The sequence below is a fragment of the Caretta caretta genome, chromosome 6 (assembly GCF_965140235.1).
Source record: "Caretta caretta isolate rCarCar2 chromosome 6, rCarCar1.hap1, whole genome shotgun sequence".
NCBI classification, from domain to species: Eukaryota; Metazoa; Chordata; order Testudines; family Cheloniidae; genus Caretta; species Caretta caretta.
In genome coordinates this window covers 73,598,541-73,617,649 of record NC_134211.1, presented here as the reverse complement: position 1 = coordinate 73,617,649, position 19,109 = coordinate 73,598,541, and the positions used below count along the sequence as shown (strand labels likewise).

The 19,109-nt window shown below is 40.0% G+C and overlaps 1 protein-coding gene across 13 annotated transcripts in view; it reads left to right on the top strand.

The window, feature by feature from the left end:
- RYR3 (ryanodine receptor 3) overlaps window positions 1–19,109 on the top strand; it is a 564,793-nt gene that overhangs the window by 485,419 nt on the left and 60,265 nt on the right. For 10 of the 13 annotated variants that reach the window (XM_075129725.1, XM_075129722.1, XM_075129720.1 and 7 more), the window contains 12 exons: window positions 4,011–4,117; window positions 5,121–5,172; window positions 6,252–6,308; window positions 12,097–12,196; window positions 12,395–12,474; window positions 12,801–12,877; window positions 15,136–15,209; window positions 15,470–15,487; window positions 15,951–16,031; window positions 16,523–16,611; window positions 17,182–17,310; window positions 17,690–17,794. In XM_075129725.1, coding sequence (XP_074985826.1) covers window positions 4,011–4,117; window positions 5,121–5,172; window positions 6,252–6,308; window positions 12,097–12,196; window positions 12,395–12,474; window positions 12,801–12,877; window positions 15,136–15,209; window positions 15,470–15,487; window positions 15,951–16,031; window positions 16,523–16,611; window positions 17,182–17,310; window positions 17,690–17,794 — 969 coding nt within the window. The remainder of the gene's footprint in view (window positions 1–4,010; window positions 4,118–5,120; window positions 5,173–6,251; window positions 6,309–12,096; window positions 12,197–12,394; window positions 12,475–12,800; window positions 12,878–15,135; window positions 15,210–15,469; window positions 15,488–15,950; window positions 16,032–16,522; window positions 16,612–17,181; window positions 17,311–17,689; window positions 17,795–19,109) is intronic. The other 3 variants (XM_075129723.1, XM_075129721.1, XM_075129719.1) reach the window with 1 other exon arrangement.

Here is a 19,109-nt window from a genome sequence, read left to right as displayed (position 1 = left end):
CAGATGCGGCAAGCCTGGGAGGGAGAGGTAGGAGGGGAAATGCGGCGTGCCCGGGGGGGAGGTGGGGCCGGGGATTTGGGGAAGCAGTTGGAATGGGGCAGGGAAGGGATGGAGTTGGGCTGGGGGCAGGCGGGCGCAAAAAAACGGGCAGGGGGTTGGTGGCAAAAAACCTAGAGCCAGCCCTGCCGTTTACAATGGACTAGATAAGCCTGAAATGTAAGAGGAGGTAAATATAAGAGCATGCTGTACAGGGATTGGTTCCTACAAAGTAACCAAGCCAAACCCAAAGTGTTTGATGCAATGCATATAAAGAAAGAGGTTTTCTGTGTAAATTTGGACGTGTATTATGCTCTTTACCCACCTCCTGTGCAGGCTGTAACCAGTGCGGTGTGAGCGGGGCAGCCACCAGGGCACAAAACTTCTGTGGTGGAAAAAAGGGTTGGAGAAATGCCAAAAAAAAACCCTGACAGGGGGTGCGAGTGTAACCCACACACCTTCTGGGCGTGCTGTTCTGTCCCTTCTAGTGGCACCGAGATCACTTAGAGAGAGTTAAATGAGTCTGCTCTACAGCCTTAGCTAACAGCCAGTTGACTTTTAGCTCATGTGGTAGAGGCTCATAAACTAAGCTCCAGAGCTCCCCAGTTTGATCCTGACAACCGGGGTGTTTGCTCACTTCAGGTGCTAAAATGTCTAGTTGCAGTTCTGCTCCTACTCTTGAGTCTAATCAAGAATGTACCTTTGCTGTGTGCCAAATAAAAATAACTGAGTGACAAAATCTAGAGTCAAACTGAGTTCTTGGAAAGCTGAGTAGAAAGAGACCTTGGAGGTAATCCCAACACCTATGACAACCATAGTCAGATTCTTTGTTCACTTTTTAAAAATAGTGGCAGGAGCCCTTTTGACTAGACAGGGATTCCCATTCAAGATTCGACCCATGTCATGACAGTACAATTCCCCTGTCTTTGGTCTTCATTGTGTTGTACTAGTTTCTTCCCTTCCCATTAACTCACTTGCTGCCATGGCTTTTCATTCTCACAGATTTGCTTGAGAAAAGTAAGGCAACCTCAGTATTGTACCTTTTCTTTCATATGTTTTCTACTTCATAGTAAATTTTCAGTTGTAAGTAAACAAAAATTACTAAAAAGATCATACTGTTTACAAACCTATCACCATTTTAATTAATTACATGGGAGCAAATTGCTACCTGTAAGAAGTGAATATTTCCATGTCACAGCAGTGGCAGGATCAACAGGTCCACTCTGTTGAACTTGCAAACACTACAAAACATTCCTCTCTGGAAAAGATTTTCCACCATTGGAATGTCATTCACAGTACTGACATCTCCTTATACTCTAAACTGCTATCAATCCCAAAAGACACCCTGTCATAAATATAAAGGGAAGGGTAAACCCCTTTGAAATCCCTCCTGGCCAGGGGAAAGCTCCTCTCACCTGTAAAGGGTTAAGAAGCTAAAGGTAACCTCGCTGGCACCTGACCAAAATGACCAATGAGGAGACAAGATACTTTCAAAAGCTGGGAGGAGGGAGAGAAACAAAGGGGTCTGTGTGTCTGTCTATAGTCTGTCTATATGCTGGTTTCTGCCCGGGATAGACCAGGAATGGAGTCTTAGAACTTTTAGTAAGTAATCTAGCTAGGTATGTGTTAGATTATGATTTCTTTAAATGGCTGAGAAAAGAATTGTGCTGAATAGAATAACTATTTCTGTCTGTGTATCTTTTTTGTAACTTAAGGTTTTGCCTAGAGGGGTTCTCTATGTTTTTGAATCTAATTACCCTGTAAGATATCTACCATCCTGATTTTACAGGGGGGATTTCTTTATTTCTATTTACTTCTATTTTTATTAAAAGTCTTCTTGTAAGAAAACTGAATGTTTTTTTCATTGTTCTCAGATCCAAGGGTTTGGGTCTGTGGTCACCTATGCAAATTGGTGAGGCTTTTTATCCAACATTTCCCAGGAAAGGGGGGGTGCAAGTGTTGGGAGGATTGTTCATTGTTCTTAAGATCCAAGGGTCTGGGTCTGTAGTCACCTAGGCAAATTGGTGAGGCTTTTTACCAAACCTTGTCCAGGAAGTGGGGTGCAAGGTTTTGGGAAGTATTTTGGGGGGAAGGACGCGTCCAAACAGCTCTTCCCCAGTAACCAGTATTAGTTTGGTGGTGGTAGCGGCCAGTCCAAGGACAACGGGTGGAATATTTTGTACCTTGGGGAAGTTTTGACCTAAGCTGGTAAAGATAAGCTTAGGAGGTTTTTCATGCAGGTCCCCACATCTGTACCCTAGAGTTCAGAGTGGGGGAGGAACCGTGACACACCCACTCAAAAAACAAAACAAAACAAAAAAAACAACTATCCCACTGAGAGTTTTTTACCTCAAAAATTGCCAGAAACTCTATGGATTCTATTAGACTTCACAATTGCTATTGTTTTTACTTGGAGGATGCTCATATATTACAATGATGGAAACCTTAACATAGGCAGACACCTACAGTTAAGGATGAGTATCTGTTTTCACGCTAAGACTTCATTTTCAGTTGCTCATAACTTTCTAAAAACTGTCACCTTTTGGGCTGATGTTTCATATGCTTGATCTCTGCTTAAAGATGAATTTTATTAAAACTTTGAGCTAAAGTGGTTCAGCCAGCTTTTGAGTCAGAGGAAAGATAGAAACCAAATATCTTTATCTGGGGGAGAAACAACAAAAAACTCCTGAGATTTCTGTCTAGCTTAATGATAAATTGGCTTAGGGTGGAGAGAAGATATTTGAGATGGTTATAGCCCTCCTTACTGAGAGTGAGTTTGATTCTTCAAGAGAAAAATAGTTTTGATTTGATCAAGTTCAGAGTGTTCATTGCTTATTTGTAGTAAATCTGGCACAACATTAACATTAAGCATGTAATGTGTGCAGGTAAATAAAGAGGGCTGTGTGGCACAAGTATGCATCGCTAACTTACGTGTGGAGAAAAAAATTTGTGAAAATAAGCAATACATTTGATGGGTCTTCTCAGGAACCTTTCTCTCATTACTGCACAGCTTGTTAAGTACATCTGCATACCTCCTAGCCTGTGTCAACATTTATGGTGGCAGGTAAAGTACAGGCGCTATATATGTAGCTACATGCTGCAGTAAAAGAAAGGCTTCATCCACACTTGCCATTCCCACCCATCCTTCAGGACTGTCTACCACACTACAGGCCTGATAAAGTTTCTCACCCAGTGGGACAGGGTGGGTGACATTCTATAAGTCCTACTCAGGAATATCCAAACAGTCTATATCAGGGGTTCTCAAACTGGGGGTCGGGACCCCTCAGGGGTCATGAGGTTATTACATGGGGGGTTCTGAGCTGTCAGCCTCCACCCCAAACCCCGCTTTGCATCCAGCATTTATAATGGTGTTAAATATATAAAAAAGTGTTTTTAATTTATAAGGGGGGGTCACACTTAGAGGCTTGTTATTTGAAAGAGGGTCACCAATGCAAAAGTTTGAGAACCACATGTAAGGTTAACAGATGTCTCACTGATCTTATGACTCAAGATTAGTGATATATAAAAATATCACAGTATAGTCTTCACTCCCTTGACAGTTATCTACAGGAGGCATCTGTGTATATTAGTAAAAATGGTTCCATTTCCTAGCTGATTTTCCTGCTGAATAACTCAGCTGGGCCTTTCATTCATCTTTGGTGGCACAGAAGCCTACATATTAATTTCTGCTGAATAAGGTTTGTAGCTGTCTAAGTCAATACATTGCAAATGAGAAACTTTAACTTTACTATCAAATAAGAGTAACAGAATTAGGTATTGTAAATGCTTAATAGTCATACAAAATAACATGTTTCTGATGTTGTAAACTGCTGAATATCATGAATATTGGCAAAAGAATTTAAATTAAACAAAATAAAATTATGATGTTTTTGACTGAGTTCAATTTTCTCTGTATTAATTTGTTGTTTGCGATGCTTTATTTATAAAATATTTAAATGTAAATCTTTGTACAGACACCTCCAAAAAAGGATGAGGAGGAGGTGGAAGAGACTGAAAAACACCCTGATCCACTTCATCAGATAATCCTCCATTTCAGTCGCAATGCTCTCACTGAGAGAAGGTAAATAGAACCACATTCAAAATTACACAGGACCAATCTACACAGTCCAATTTTCAATTAACTAATTATAGAATTACCCTGTAAAAGTAAATTCATTGTCACAACAGAAGTAAAATCATACATTACTGAATCAGTAACAGACCTTTTCATTACAAAAGTGATTTAGTACCAATGCAATTCAGTATTGTAGAGGATGAGCAGTGTTCTGCCTCTTCTTTTCTGCTTTCTACTTGCCCTTATGTATTTATTTTTCATGTTTAACCTCTGTATAAACTTTATATTAGTACAAATTTTAACACTTTTTTTTGGTCAAAGGGGAAGAGGCATATATAAACGGTAGTGAATATGTAACACAGACATTGCAAAGCTTAATTTCTCAAAGACATATGAGCCCAAACTAATAATTATTGCCTGCTGCCAGGATGATCCCACTGCTGTTTGGTACTAATATACAAAAGTTCATATTATTAGCAGGTTTTCATCACACTTCATGCAATATGTGGGAAATGGTTCAAAATACCACTGGTGGGAGAGTGTGATTTCCTGTTAATGCCAGTTTCTGCCTTATTTGCAATTAGACTACTAGTAGAAGAACAAATTACAGACAAGCAAAGCATCCCTCCACTGTTTTGCAGATTCTTCCCTATGTTTTTTGAATACATAATCTATCTATAATCTTATCACAGATAATCATTAGATAACGGGAACAGCTATAACTGTTATCTCCAGCCCGCTTTTCCAGACGTCAGCCCTGCCTGTTAATCAGCAGTAAAATACATAACTATCTTACTCTCCTGCACATACATATGAATAAATATGTTTTAACAAAGAATTTCACATGGACTGAGAGATTAGGAGATATGACTACAATATGGCTTGCAGATAATGAAGTGTATACCTTCCCCTTAATGAAAATGAAACCTGCATTCTGGCAGCATTATAAGAACCTCAGATGTCAAACCCACATAATAAGCATTTTGAATTATACTTTTTCTCCTTACAGCAAACTAGATGATGATCCTTTGTACACTGCCTATTCAGCCATGATGGCCAAGGTAAATATTTAATTTCAAGCCCTATTCCCAATCCCACACATGCACCTCCAATTTATTTGCGTGTATTTTCTGCATGTTTTCTCCTTTTATCCTTTTGTCTCTTTTGTAAACTACTTGATATTAGTGGTTCCTGGTTTGTACTCTAGCCATATTTATATGGAAACATTGAATCAAGTTCTTCCCTGAGTTACACACTCCCACGGGGTTGAATTTAATTCATTGGATTAGGACAGGTGTAACTGATGGCAGAATTTAGTCCATTCTTAGGGCCCAAACAAGGGACTTCTTGTACTACAAAAAATTATAATTTTGCCACTTCTGCTACACTGTCTTAAACAGAAAATGATTTAATGCATTAAAATAAAATTTTTGAGAGACCCTATTCAGGGAAAACTACTATTGACTTCAGTGTGAATTTACCTAGAATATGGACAGAGGCAGGACTTAATATTTGCTCCTTAACAGTATCTTTATTATTATAAAATAGGTCATAGAAAATCAGCATGCTTTAATCCCTGGATGGTATTTCATGTTTGTCAATCAGTACTTACAGCATGACAGACACAAATCAATAAAAATCAATATTCATAACAGGTCAAAAGTAATTACAACTTCATCTGAGAAAAAAACATGAGATCAAAAGCAAATACTATAGATAAATATACTGAGTTATGACCAAAAAAACACAACCTGGAATAGTAGCTTCATTTTATTTGTTGGATTTTTGTATGTGTGGGCAAATACTTTAAGGCACTCTCAGTCTGGAGGAATATCAATTTCTTAGCATTCAGGAGCACAAGTGTTAAACGTTATAAATATATATATTTTAAATGCTCTGTCTACTAATGGCTTTTCCCTCTCTAAATCTCTTTACTAGCTGCATTGTCAGTAGTAAGTAAAGTTGCAGTATTTACATAGAGTAGGTTTTAATATGCTTAATTTACTGCTCATGCCTGTAATAGTTTTAGAAAGTTTCTGTTAATTGCTTTTTGCTAACTCAGCACAAATTGTAATAGAAATAGCCACTGTTTGTTTCGAACTGAGTAAAAATTTGCAATTTCTTGTTCCAATGTAAAAAGAGCTGTCAAAGTGAAGAAGAGGAAGAAGAGGATGAAGAAAAAGAGAAGACATTTGAGGTGAGAGTTTAAACTACCTTTCCACACTGAGTGAAAGCACAGAACATTATTTTAACAGGAGCCTGACAGGAGGTGTGCAGTGACAATAGCCATGTGGAGGATATATGGAGGAGCTTTGCTACTTTATTTATATAATAGCAGATCAATATATTAACACAAATTTCTGGAAGCAGAAAAGCTATAGAATAGGATGGCAAGCTGTCTGCATCAAGCTCAAATTTCTAATCCATTACCCTTAAAGCTTTGCCTGAATCTGCTCCTGCCTATTTTTAGGCTTGAAAAGGTTAGATTTTTATCTGTAAATATCAGTAAACATCAAGTTACACGCACAAACTGATGAAAAAATATTTTCATTCATAATAACAGAGATTTACTGCTTGAGAACTTAATAGAGTTTGATTTTAGAATATTTACTTTGTCTATTTTGACAATTTGTGTTTCAATGGTTATAAAGACAGGTTTCAGAGTAACAGCCGTGTTAGTCTGTATTCGCAAAAAGAAAAGGACTTGTGGCACCTTAGAGACTAACCAATTTATTTGAGCATAAGCTTTCGTGAGCTACACTCACTTCATCGGATGCATACTGTGGAAAATACAGAAGATGTTTGTTTTTATACACACAAATCATGAAAAAATGGGTGTTCATCACTACAAAAGGTTTTCTCCTCCCCCACCCCACTCTCCTGCTGGTAATAGCTTATGTAAAGTGATCACTCTCCTTACAATGCGTATGATAATCAAGGTGGGCCATTTCCAGCACAAATCCATGGTTATAAAGTTTTAATATTTTGAAACTCATTGTCTACTGTCTGATTTCTGTCTGTCTGATTTTTCCCATAGTTTCCTGCAACTGTGAAAATATAAATAGATAAAAATTGAAAAAATGCTAAAAAGTAAACATTGTAATCAGTCAAAATTATTTAAAAAAAAATTCTGCCAGCCGAGCTATATTTTGTTTTGATTTCTTATTTTCCCTTTTGTTGACTTGGCTCTACCTCCCACCTCAACGCTCCCTTTGTTTCCTTCTCCCACTGTCATCTTTTTGCCATCTTCTATGCTGCCCCTAATGCCTGGAGCAGTTTAATCTCTTGGAGCATCATGCAACCATCCTTATTTCATTAATCTCTCTATCAAATACATTTATTCTACATAGTTTATCAGTTAATCTAGCAATGAAAGGAGCATTCACGGCTATTATCATGCACATGGAGTCATGGCTCCATGCATCAGGGTTCCCTAGGGAAGTCCAGAATACCATTGAGGACCTCCCCTTCGATGAATCACACCTCTTCAACTTCTTTTCAATGGACAAGTCTCTCCATAAAGGATTCCAGGGCTACCCTCCATTCACTGGGGAGATACATGCCTGCCCCAAGAGGAAGTTTCACTGCCCATCGGTGAAATCTAGATATGTGGCTCAGCAGTTTTTCCACCAGAGTCTCTATGGACCACCACGTAAGAGACAGGGGGTTCAAAAGTCCCACTTTCCTACACCATCTGTAACAGGCTGAACACCTCAATCTCAGCCCTTGGCTCAACGTTATTATTGACAATATCTTAAGAGCTGCAAAACCACTAAGCCCAACACCTCAACCCCCTCACACCATTTGGGGGTAATTTAGCATTCCTTTTAAACACCTGGAGTGCAGTAACAATGGACAAGTGGGTGCTGAACATCATCCACTTTGGCTAAACAATAGAGTTTGCATCCCTACCTCCTCCAAAAAACCCATCCCCACTCGCCTTTGGGGACCATTCTTATGAGAGTATTCTCAAACAAGAGGTGACAGTGCATCAACGAGCAATAAAATACATCCCTCCTCAATACCAAGAGAGGGTTTTACTCTACCTACTTCCTGATACCCAAAACAGAAGGGTGGTTGGAGACCAATCCTCGACCTCTGCTATCTCAACCACCTCATTCACAAACTCAGATTTCACATGCTCACATTGACAGCTATAATTCCATCTTTAGAAAAGGGCATGCGGTTCATGGCTCTCCATATGAAGAACAACTACTTTCATGTAGACCTTCGTCCTGCCTACAAATGCTTTCTTAGATCTGTGGTAGGCTCCGTCCATTTTCAGCACCAAGTACCCTCCTTCAGAATAGCAACCTCAGAGTCTTTACCAAGATATTCTCAGTAGTAGCAGCCCACATCAGACATCGTGATCTCAATGACTGGCTCCTTGTTGCCAAGTCCTGCCAGAAAGCCTATGCATCCCCTTCCATGATGCTACACCTCCTCTCTTCACTGGGAGTCAGCATGAATGTTAAAAAAAAATCTGTTCTCACCCCCACACAATCTCTGGACTTCATCGGAGCAACTTTATAGTCTGTCACCGCAAGACTGTACCTGCCCCAGGACAGATTCCAGACCATGAACAATATCATGGCTCATGTCACAAGCAACCTTTGAGTACCCATCAAGACATGTCTGTCCCTCTTAGGTAATAGGGTTGTGCACCTGCATCATCCCTTCAAAGGACTCTACCTTCATTGCCTTCAAACTTGGTTGTGGTTAGTATAGTCTCCAAGCTGTCATTCCTTGAACCTCATAGTGATAGTTCCGGCCAAGGTATTGTCTTCACTGCTGTTGTGGACAAATCCTCATTGGATATGCATGGGCCTCCCTTTTCCCCCTTCCTATTTGGCCAGGACCATTATTACGGACACATCCCTATTAGATTGGGGAGCCCACATGAACAGCCACACAGCACAGTGTGCCTGAACATCTTGAGAATCCAGGGTGCATGTGAATATCCTGAAGTTTTAAACTGTCCAGAAGCCATGTGAGTCCTTTCTTCTGTTCATATGCACTTACCATGTCCTTACAATGTCAGAAAACACTATGACTGTCTTCTACATCAACAAGCAGTGGGGACAAGATCCGCCTTCCTATGTGCAGAAGCAGTCAGTCTCTGGAACTGGCGTATCAGCAATCAAATCACCCTATCGGCAACCTACCTTCAAGGGAAGCAACATGTCTGCTGAGGGAATCTGCAAGCACATTTTACAATTGGTCACAAGAGGGAGCTCCACGACTCATACTGCACGGTATTTTTACTCAGTGGAGGACCTCAACAGGGGCAAGGATCTGTTCAGCTCTCAAGCGAACAATAAATGCACCGCATATTGCTCCAGAGGAGCACTAGGTCACTATTCCCAGGATGACACTCTTCTTCTTCCTTGATTGGACTGCTCCTGCCACAAGTTTTACACACAATCCGGTAGGACAGAGCATAGGGCATCCTGATCGCCCCCTTCTGGCCCCAACAGTTCTGGTTTCCCAAGAGCCTATGGATGTCATCCTGACCACCAATCATTCTACCAACATTCCCTGAGCTCCTGACCCAGTGGGAACAGCAAGATCAAGCACCCCAATCTGTGTCCACTCCATTTCAGGGCTTGGTATTTGGATAGGCATCATCCTTAGAACATTCATGCTCCACAGCCATTTGAGACATCCTCTGTAACAGTAGAAAGAACTCTACTACAAAATGTTGCCTAGCTAAATGGAAGCACTCCTCTTCTTGAGCACTCCAAAGAGGCATTGTCCCAGAGACGACAAATATTTCCCTCATCTTGGACTACATCCTATCTTTGAAAACATTAAGTTTGTCCATCAGCAAGACCACTTGGCGGTGGTCAGCACATACCATCCAATTTCTAAGGGCTACTCAGTCTTTGCAAATCCACTGACCAATAGATTCTGGAAAGGCCTAATAAAAACTTTCCCACCTACTCAGAAGCCTACTCTCCAGTGGCACGTGAATCTTGTTCTTTCAGTACTCGCAAGTCATCCTCCTCCCTTGTTTTGAGCCTTTAGCGACTTGCTCCATGTTCCTCCTTTCTATAAGGTCACTTTCCTTGTAGCCATCAACTCAGCAAGAAGCATTGGTGAACTTGGAGCAATGATGGCAGATCCTCCATACAATATATTCCTTAAGGATACATTTATTAATGTCTACACTCCAAATTCACCCCTTAAGTAGTTTAGGAATTTCAGGTTAACCAATCCATTCACTTACCTGTGTTCTTCCCAAAACCACATGCTTCCACAGAGGAACAAAGACTCCACTTCCTCAATATTTAGCAAGCCTTAGCTTTTTACATGCAGAGAACAAAACCAGCCAAGAAATCTCTGAGACTGTTGCTATAGTAGAAAGTCAGAGGGCAAAGCATCTCCACCCAGAGAATCTCCAAATGGATCTCTGGCTGCATTCTACTCTGCTCTCAGCTTTTAAATCTCTCACCCCCATGGGGTAAGAGCTCATTCTACCAGAACACAAGCAACAACTATGGCATCTCTTCAGGAAGGTACCCTTCCTGGACATCTGAAAAGCAGCCACATGGGCCTCCAATCACACATTTTCAAGACATTATGCCCTGGCGCAGGACTCTTCTGTTGATGCCTCCTTTGGGATGGCAGTATTCTGCTCAGCCCTACTGTCTACTTAGGTACTGCTTGTCACTTACCCACAGTGGAATACAATTGGGACCATCACTTGAAGAAGAGGAGGTTACTTACCTGTAACTGGAGGTTCTTTGAGATGTGTGGTCCCTATCTGTATTCCGCTACCTGCCCTTTTTTCCCTCTGATGCATATGCGTAACTCACAGTGGAATACAGATAGGGACCACACATCTCAAAGAACCTCCAGTTCGTAAGTACCCTCCTCATTTGGAATTTCTGCTTGGTAGTTGTTGTTAATTATTTGTAGTATGATAGTGACTGGAGGCCCCCACTGTAGTCATAACCCCGTTGTACTAAGTATTGTATAAATGCATAATATGAGAGACTATCAGAGTCAGGAATAGAACCCAGATCTCTAGACTCAGTGCAGTTCCCTATCCACTAGACCACACTGCCTCTCTAATACTCTTCAAATCATATAATTCACTTATAGCAATTTTCATATAATTGTTGAATCAAAATGTAATAGTATACCAATCAGTCAGGCTTTATTGCTTTAACCAACATTATAACTGGTTTGAATATTAGTTATGTATACAGTGGAGATACCTAACGAATAAACGCAAGTAGATTGAAATAGAAGCACTCAGTACAAATAAATCACAAAAATACATAATAATTTGGATCACAAAAACTGCTCCATTAAAGAGATTTGAACATGCAGACTACAGGCAGGACTAGCAGCAGTATGAGGGGAAGAACTGGTTTAGGAAGTGGCATCCAGGAATGATAAAGATTCTGCAGGCAGAGGGAGGTGGTTTTAATCAGATATTTCCCAGCCTTTAACGAAGTTCAGATGTATCTTAGGGGCTGAGAAAGCATAAAGGTCAGTTCTTATTTCACTTTAGAATCATAGAAGATTAGGGTTCGAAGAGACCTCAGGAGGTCATCTAGTCCAACCTCCTTCTCAAAGCCCACTTCTAATTTTGATGATCACATCTGGCACAAGCACACAGATCTGTAGTCAACTAAATCCATCCTTCAGATTCTAACAGTGTTGACTAATTTAAATTTTCTTGTTGTGAATACTTTCCACCCTCTTGTAGAGGAGATGTTCAGGTGAGGAACAGATGACTTAAGGAACAGAAGATTTAAAGAGTAAAAACACTGTGTATAACCAACAGTCTTTTAAAAGATGGAGCAGTTTGAGAGAGAAGCCTTTCTTCTGGCCACCTGGTGCATTATGGATCAGATTTTGTGGGCCAGCCGAGCTCTGCCTGAGTGCAGCTCATCTGACTCTATAGCTGTACTGGTCATACTGTATGTACATGCAAATAATGCATTCATTGTGGTGTTTGTTTCCAAACTCAGGAGAAAGAAATGGAAAAGCAGAAAACTCTTTATCAGCAAGCTCGTCTGCACGACCGTGGAGCTGCTGAGATGGTTCTTCAGATGATTAGTGCAAGCAAAGGTAAAGTTCTCTGAAGTATTTAAATTATGTTAAACCTATATGCAATTATATAAATATATCAGCTTACTAAATGCATGGTATATTATAAATCAAAATTAAATTCACATTATGAACTACATTAGGTATACTCTGTTCTGTTTTCCGATATAATCGGTTACGTTAACACAGATTTTAATTGTTATATGATTGTTTTGACAGGTGAACTGGGCCCCATGGTTATTGAAACATTAAAACTTGGCATTGCCATTCTAAATGCTGGTAATACCTTAGTTCAGCAGGTAACAATATTAAACTTTTACAAGCCTTCTCTTTGTAAAGGGAGCATATTATTTTGAGAATTTTAGTTTATTACTACTGTTCTTATGCTAGGAGCAGTTTGGTTAATTTTAGATTAGATGACAAAAAATGTGGGGGGTAATATTCTGGTTGGTTGAACAGTTAGATGCACACTAACATAATAAAGGCTAGAGCAAACTACATTTTAATAAGAGCAGTAATCAAATATATTGCTGGCCAATTTTGTCAATATGACAATGATAATTTGGCAAATTGTCAAATTATGATGATTTTTATATAGTTTTTCCTAAATCTCTCTCTCCTGTAGAAAATGTTAGACTACCTTAAAGAGAAGAAGGATGCTGGATTTTTTCAGAGTCTCTCTGGCTTAATGCAATCTTGCAGGTAAAAGCACAAACCATGTTGTTACAGCTTTAGTAGCATCTAGGTTGGTGGCTAATTGCTCAGAGTTGGTGCAGAGTTTGGATTACAGCAGTCGAGAACTGAGCTGGGAATTGATCTAGAGGGAATTGTATTTGTGGATCTTAGGCACTTAAGAAGAGTAAGTTCATCTGTGGAATATTCTTCCAAGAGAAAATAAAGCGTAGGCTGACCTTGTACTTCTCAGCAAGCACACATAAGAGTAATACAGCATTTGGTAGGTTTTAGCTCAGTGATAATTTGCAATGACAGTAGTGCCTGTTGCCCATGTGTGTCTTTCTGGGCAACAGTAAAAACAAAGTTCACTTGAAGACAGACCATAAAATGTAAAGGACACTAGAAACAATATGCTAGTGTTTCCCTTTTTGGTTTTAATAATATCACTGTGAATAAAAACAAGTACATGTGTCACTGTGAAACTAAATGAACTGCACTAGCTAAAAAACTTAAAATATATTCAGATTATAGAAATAAAATTATTTCACCAGTGTACTGAGAGAGGTTACCAGCTTCTGTTATGGGAAATGAGCTTTCCTGTATTAGCAATAGAAAATTATTCCTGGGGGAATTCTGCCCCACTGCACATGTGCAGAATTTATGTCCCCCACATATTTCTTTGCTTCCCCACAAAAAAATGACTTTTTTGACGGGGAAGCAAAGGGAAGCCATAAGAGTGGTCATGCGACCCTCTTCAGCCGTCTGTTTTGGGTGCCCAGTGCAGCCAACAGAGAGGTAAATCACTGTGGGGCAGGGAGCAGGACTGGAGAAGACCCAGCTGGTGGCTCCTATCCTGTGGCAGGCTCAGCTGCTAGTACCGGCTGGTCTGTGGAGGACGGGACTTCCTCTTCCCCTGCACGGCATCCAGGGCCAGAACACACCCAGATTTCTCCCCAGCTGCAGGAAGCTCTGCAAATCTCCCCTCTCCCTCCCCCCTCTCTTCCCCGCTTCCTGCACCTATTGCTCCTCAGCTGCAGGGGGAGGTATCCCTGTACAGGGAGCTGCTCCCCCATCCGCCTAACCCCCCTGCATCCAGACCCCCTCATACCCAGACCATCCCACCGAGTCTCACCCCCACCCCCGTACTCAGAATCTCACTGATGAGTCCCACTCACCCTGCACCTGGACCATTGCAACGAGCCACCCACATCCCCTCCCCACCAAGACGCAACCAGCTGCAGCTGGATCCCCACCCCACTAAGCCCTACTCCCCCAGCATCTGGACCCCCCCACAATCAGACCCCCATGCCGAGCTCTATCCCCCTCAAACCCAGACCCCCTGCTGAGCCCCAACCACCTTCATCTGGACCCCCCCCTGCAGAGTCCCCTTACCATTGCACCCAGAACCCCCCAACAAGCTCCCGCACCCAGATTCCCCATTGAGCCGCTAACACCAAGATTGCCCCACACAGAACTCTCTCAACCCCCACCAAGCCCCTGCACACTTGGATCCTACCTTCCTGAGCCTGCCTGCCCACACCTGGTGCACCTGGCACAAAGGAGCCAGGACCCAGGGGTGTTTCTGGAGCAGGCCCAATCCTTGCAGTATGTCAGGTGTTGGGTGCAGTCTCTCCACTGAGTCCGTGTCCTGGGGTGGGGCAGGGAGCTACACAGTGATCTCCCACCTCTGTGCAGCCAGTGGCCTGTGCTCCCCAGTGCCATGCTGGAGGCTCCAGATTTATTTGACATATATAATTTGCAGAATTTTAAAATATTGTGTGCAGAATTTTTAATTTTTTGGCTCAGAATGCCCTCAGGAGTAGAAAATCGATCTTTCAATAGGTTTTGACCTTGGAAGACAATTAGACTCTCAACAGGTTCCTTTTAAATGGTAACAGTTTGGTAGAAACCATACGAATGAGAAATAAAGTAAACTCGAATTACGACTTTTTGGCAGATCCGACAGAATTGAATCAATAGTCAAAACAAAATTTTGGGTTCCTTTTCTCTTCTACATATAGATGTGTAGCTCCTCTTGATATTAATGGTAGTAATAGGTGTATATCAAGAGGAGATTTAGAGCTGTATCTTTTCAGAAACAGACACTGGACCCTTATCCCCCTTCAAACCCTTTTATTTAAAACATGTTTCATTTTAGATATATGAGTCTGTGTAAAATGGGTAAAATGTGTGGGTCAAGGCTTCCAGAGAGTTCATGGAGGAAATTAATTTTGCCGTTACATACAGCAGCAGAACTTTCTCAATTTTCTGTGCTTTGTTAAAAGTGTTCTTGACTTGAATGCATTTGAAAGACAGAATAAAGCAGAAGGTCTTGGAATGGTTACTGAAGAAGGAACTCGTAAGTATAATGAATAAAACCCATTTAATTCAAGTAACAATTAAAGAGTTTATTATGCTTCCTTCTAAAACTGGAATTTTCAGGGCTGTTTTAGCACATTGCTCTCTTTATTGATAGCCTCATTAAAATTAGGATTAGATTAGATTTTTTAACATGGTTAATGTTTATTAAAATTCTAGCAGTAAACATTTGAACGGAAATTATCTTGTAACTTACAATTTGCTTATCCTGTATTCTTATTATTTTTCTCTGATCCACAGTCATCGTTCGTGAGCGTGGTACGTTTGGGTTTACAGCTTTTGATGCTATTGTGTGTTGCAAATACAGAAAGAAATCTTCTTTAATTGCATCTTCCCAGACATCCTTTAGGTTTAGTTTTATGGTCTGCAGCAGGTTGCGTGTTGAGCTTGGACAAAGAATTTGATGCTTAATTAAAGAAGTGTCTTTCATATTTAAGGCATGGTTTTATTGACAACTAACCATTTACTTATTAGAACTTTAGTCCAGTAGTTTTTACCATGAATGCATTGGAGTGCTAAATATTTTGGCTTTTGCTTTTTCTGTTCCATAATTTGTTTTATTATCATTACTCTCAGTACATTTATTTAAAATTACTTTAAAGCAGCTTACAGTATTTGCTTTTTATTAGAATCACTTATTTTGAAGGATGCTATTTAAAGAATATATGTTTTGCATGTTTAATGATGAACAATGATCACATTCATTGTATATATTTTCAAGGTGAGAAAGTGCTACAGAATGATGAGTTTACTCGAGATCTGTTTAGATTTTTACAGCTGCTTTGTGAAGGTCATAACAATGGTAAGTAGACTGGAATGAATTTTCAGGAAAGTGATTGTATTCATATTCTTAAAAGGAAGGACAGTAGTCCTTAGTATTGATGCTATTCAAATTGACTTTCTGTTTTTTGCTAAAGGAAATCCAGTCACCACTCTAAGCTGAAGTGGTTCTTCAAAATGTGACAAACAATGCAATCTAATCAACTTTCACTCTTTAACTTTCACTCTTTAACTAACAGTCATAATGACATTCCAGAATTTATACATCTCACCATTAATAGAAAGATGGATGGCAAGACATTCACAAAAAAGTTCTTGTTATATGTTTAAATTATGATATATTTTAATAAAATTTCCAGAATTTTTAATAAGCATCTGTGCTTTTAAGTGTAGTGTATATGAGATTGTCTTTCACAATTAGTAGCTATAAGAGTAATTATAGTGGGATAATCTCCTATTTTTTTGTTTCTTATACATATATATTTATCAAACACAAAGTATTTGTGATTTCAGATTTTCAGAATTTCCTGCGTACTCAGATGGGCAACACTACAACCGTGAATATTATCATCAGCACTGTTGACTATCTCTTACGTCTTCAGGTAAAAAAAAAGACAAAGACAAAACAAAGAATAAATTATTCCCCTCCCCTTCCACTGAGGCTAACACAAGGAGCAGCACTAGCTTTGTGTAGTCTTTGCACTGGGAGTATCACAAAGATACTTTGTGCCCACCCCTGTGCAGGTGAATGAGGAAGCTGCCTGCACCCTCTGCTCCCTCACCTGGTGCACATGCTCATGGCTGCACATATTTTGGATGGACTTAATTTCATTTGTGATTACTAGTGTGGTAATCCTGTATATGAAGTTGACCTGTAACTAACAGGCTTAATATTAAAGTGTACTGCACTTGTTGTCTTCATTTTTAAATAGCCCATAACTGTCAGATGTGCCTTTGTAAAACAACTGAGTAATAATGTATTTCAGTATTGATCACTGCAGAATACATAACTGGACAAAAATGTATAACATTATTGTGGTTAGAAATAAAAGCACATAAAAATGTGAAATCCTATCTACCATTTCAACTTCTGTTGATGTGATAATGTATGGCAATTGCTGAATATATAATATGAGAGTGGAAAAATATAATATATTGTCATTTGTTCTTAGGAATCAATTAGTGACTTCTATTGGTACTATTCAGGAAAAAACGTGATTGATGAATCTGGACAGCGTAACTTCTCTAAAGCTTTGGCTGTTACCAAACAAATTTTCAACTCACTTACAGAATATATCCAGGTAAATGGAAACCTGACAAAGGATGTTCAAATTTCAATATTTACAGTAAATGTATTTACATATAAACTGCCTGCTCCTCAGCTGGTGTAAGTCAGCAATTGACATAGCTTCATCTTCATTAATTTGAACCGAGCTATGCTCAGTTACACCAACTGTGGATTTGGTCCATAATGTAAAAATCTATAGATATTTTTGTGATTGTCTATATGCTTAACATTCACAACCTATGTGGTAATTATATTTTGGAAGACATTCTAGAATAACTTCATGGAAGATTGTACTTATTTCTTGAATTGCTCAAATAGGAGTCTTAAATGGGAAAAGCATTTCTTACCCTGATTGATGCGTAAAGAAAAAATGTGTTTTTCTTTATTTTTAGGGACCTTGCATAGGTAACCAGCAGAGTCTGGCTCACAGTAGGCTGTGGGATGCAGTTGTTGGCTTCCTTCATGTCTTTGCTAACATGCAAATGAAACTCTCTAAGGTATTTTCAGTTGTTCAACAATTATCTATCGTGCATAAGCATAAAATGCAATGTAAGCATAAAATGCAATAAAATGTGCAGTGAAAGCTGTAAGTCAATCAGGAATAAGGTCTCTGTTCAGTTGCATTCTTATTTTCATTATGTAACAAATAGCCCTCAACTTAGATGATAGCCCTAGAAAAACCTGTTGGGCCTTCTGCTCTATGGATTATGATTCTCCTTCTGTGCTCAAGTGAGTCAGCTAACCTCTTAAACGTGTCCACATACAGTGTGCTTCAATTTTCTCTTTAGACCCATCATTCATTACCTAATTGTCCTTATATGGCTAAGGGACTTTTTTTTTAATGGCCAGCCTACAAGTACCATGTTAATGAGTCTGAAACTCCTTATTCACAGCCACTTTAAATAATCCTTGGTGGTTTTTGCTTTTTTTCAAAAGATTTATCTCTGAAATGACATGCTTTCCATCAGTTGAGAACATACAAAGGGTGCACTTAAGTTCTACAGTTTTCAAAGATGTTTACCATTTCAGCAATAGCTATGTAACAAGAAAGTTTATGAAAATGGTAAAATCTCTGAGTATAATAGAAATTTTATATGGCACCCTTCATATTTGCTTTAGATTTAAAAAAATACAGTAAAATGTTTTAAAGAAATGAATAGTAATATCCTAATTTCACTGATAGGGTATTTGCATCTATGTCAAAAAAGAACAGAACCAATTAGCATATTTACAATTTGTATTGTGATAATAAGATGCAGGTTATTTTTAAAGGTCCTTACTCCCACAGGAATTCTGTGCCACTGCGTGTGCGCAGAATTCATGTCCCCCGCTGATTTATTTGCTTCCCCGCAGAAAAAAGACTTTCTGACAGGGAAGCAAAGGGAAGCTGCAAGAGCAGTCACACACCACTCCCTAGCAGTTCAGGTACATCGTTTCAGGCACCCCGAGCAGCTGGCAGAAAGGTAAATCACCATGGGGCTGGGGACACCCCAGCCAGTGACTCCTACCCTGAGCCTGGAACAGCTGCTAGTCCTGGCTGGGCTGGAGGCAGGAGAGGACAGGACTTCCTCTTCCCCTGCCAAGGAGTGGCTGGGACTGTGTCAGACCAATCCACAGAAACCTCTCCCAGCTGCAGGAAGCTCGGCATCCTCTCCTGCCCCCATCGCTCCTCAGCTGCAGGGGGAGGGGTCGCTGTATGGGGAGCTGCTCCCCCATCCACCTAATCCCTGTGCATCCGGACCTCCCATACCCAGACACCCCCGCCAAACCTCACCCCATACACCCAGAACCCTCCATACCTGAACTCCACCC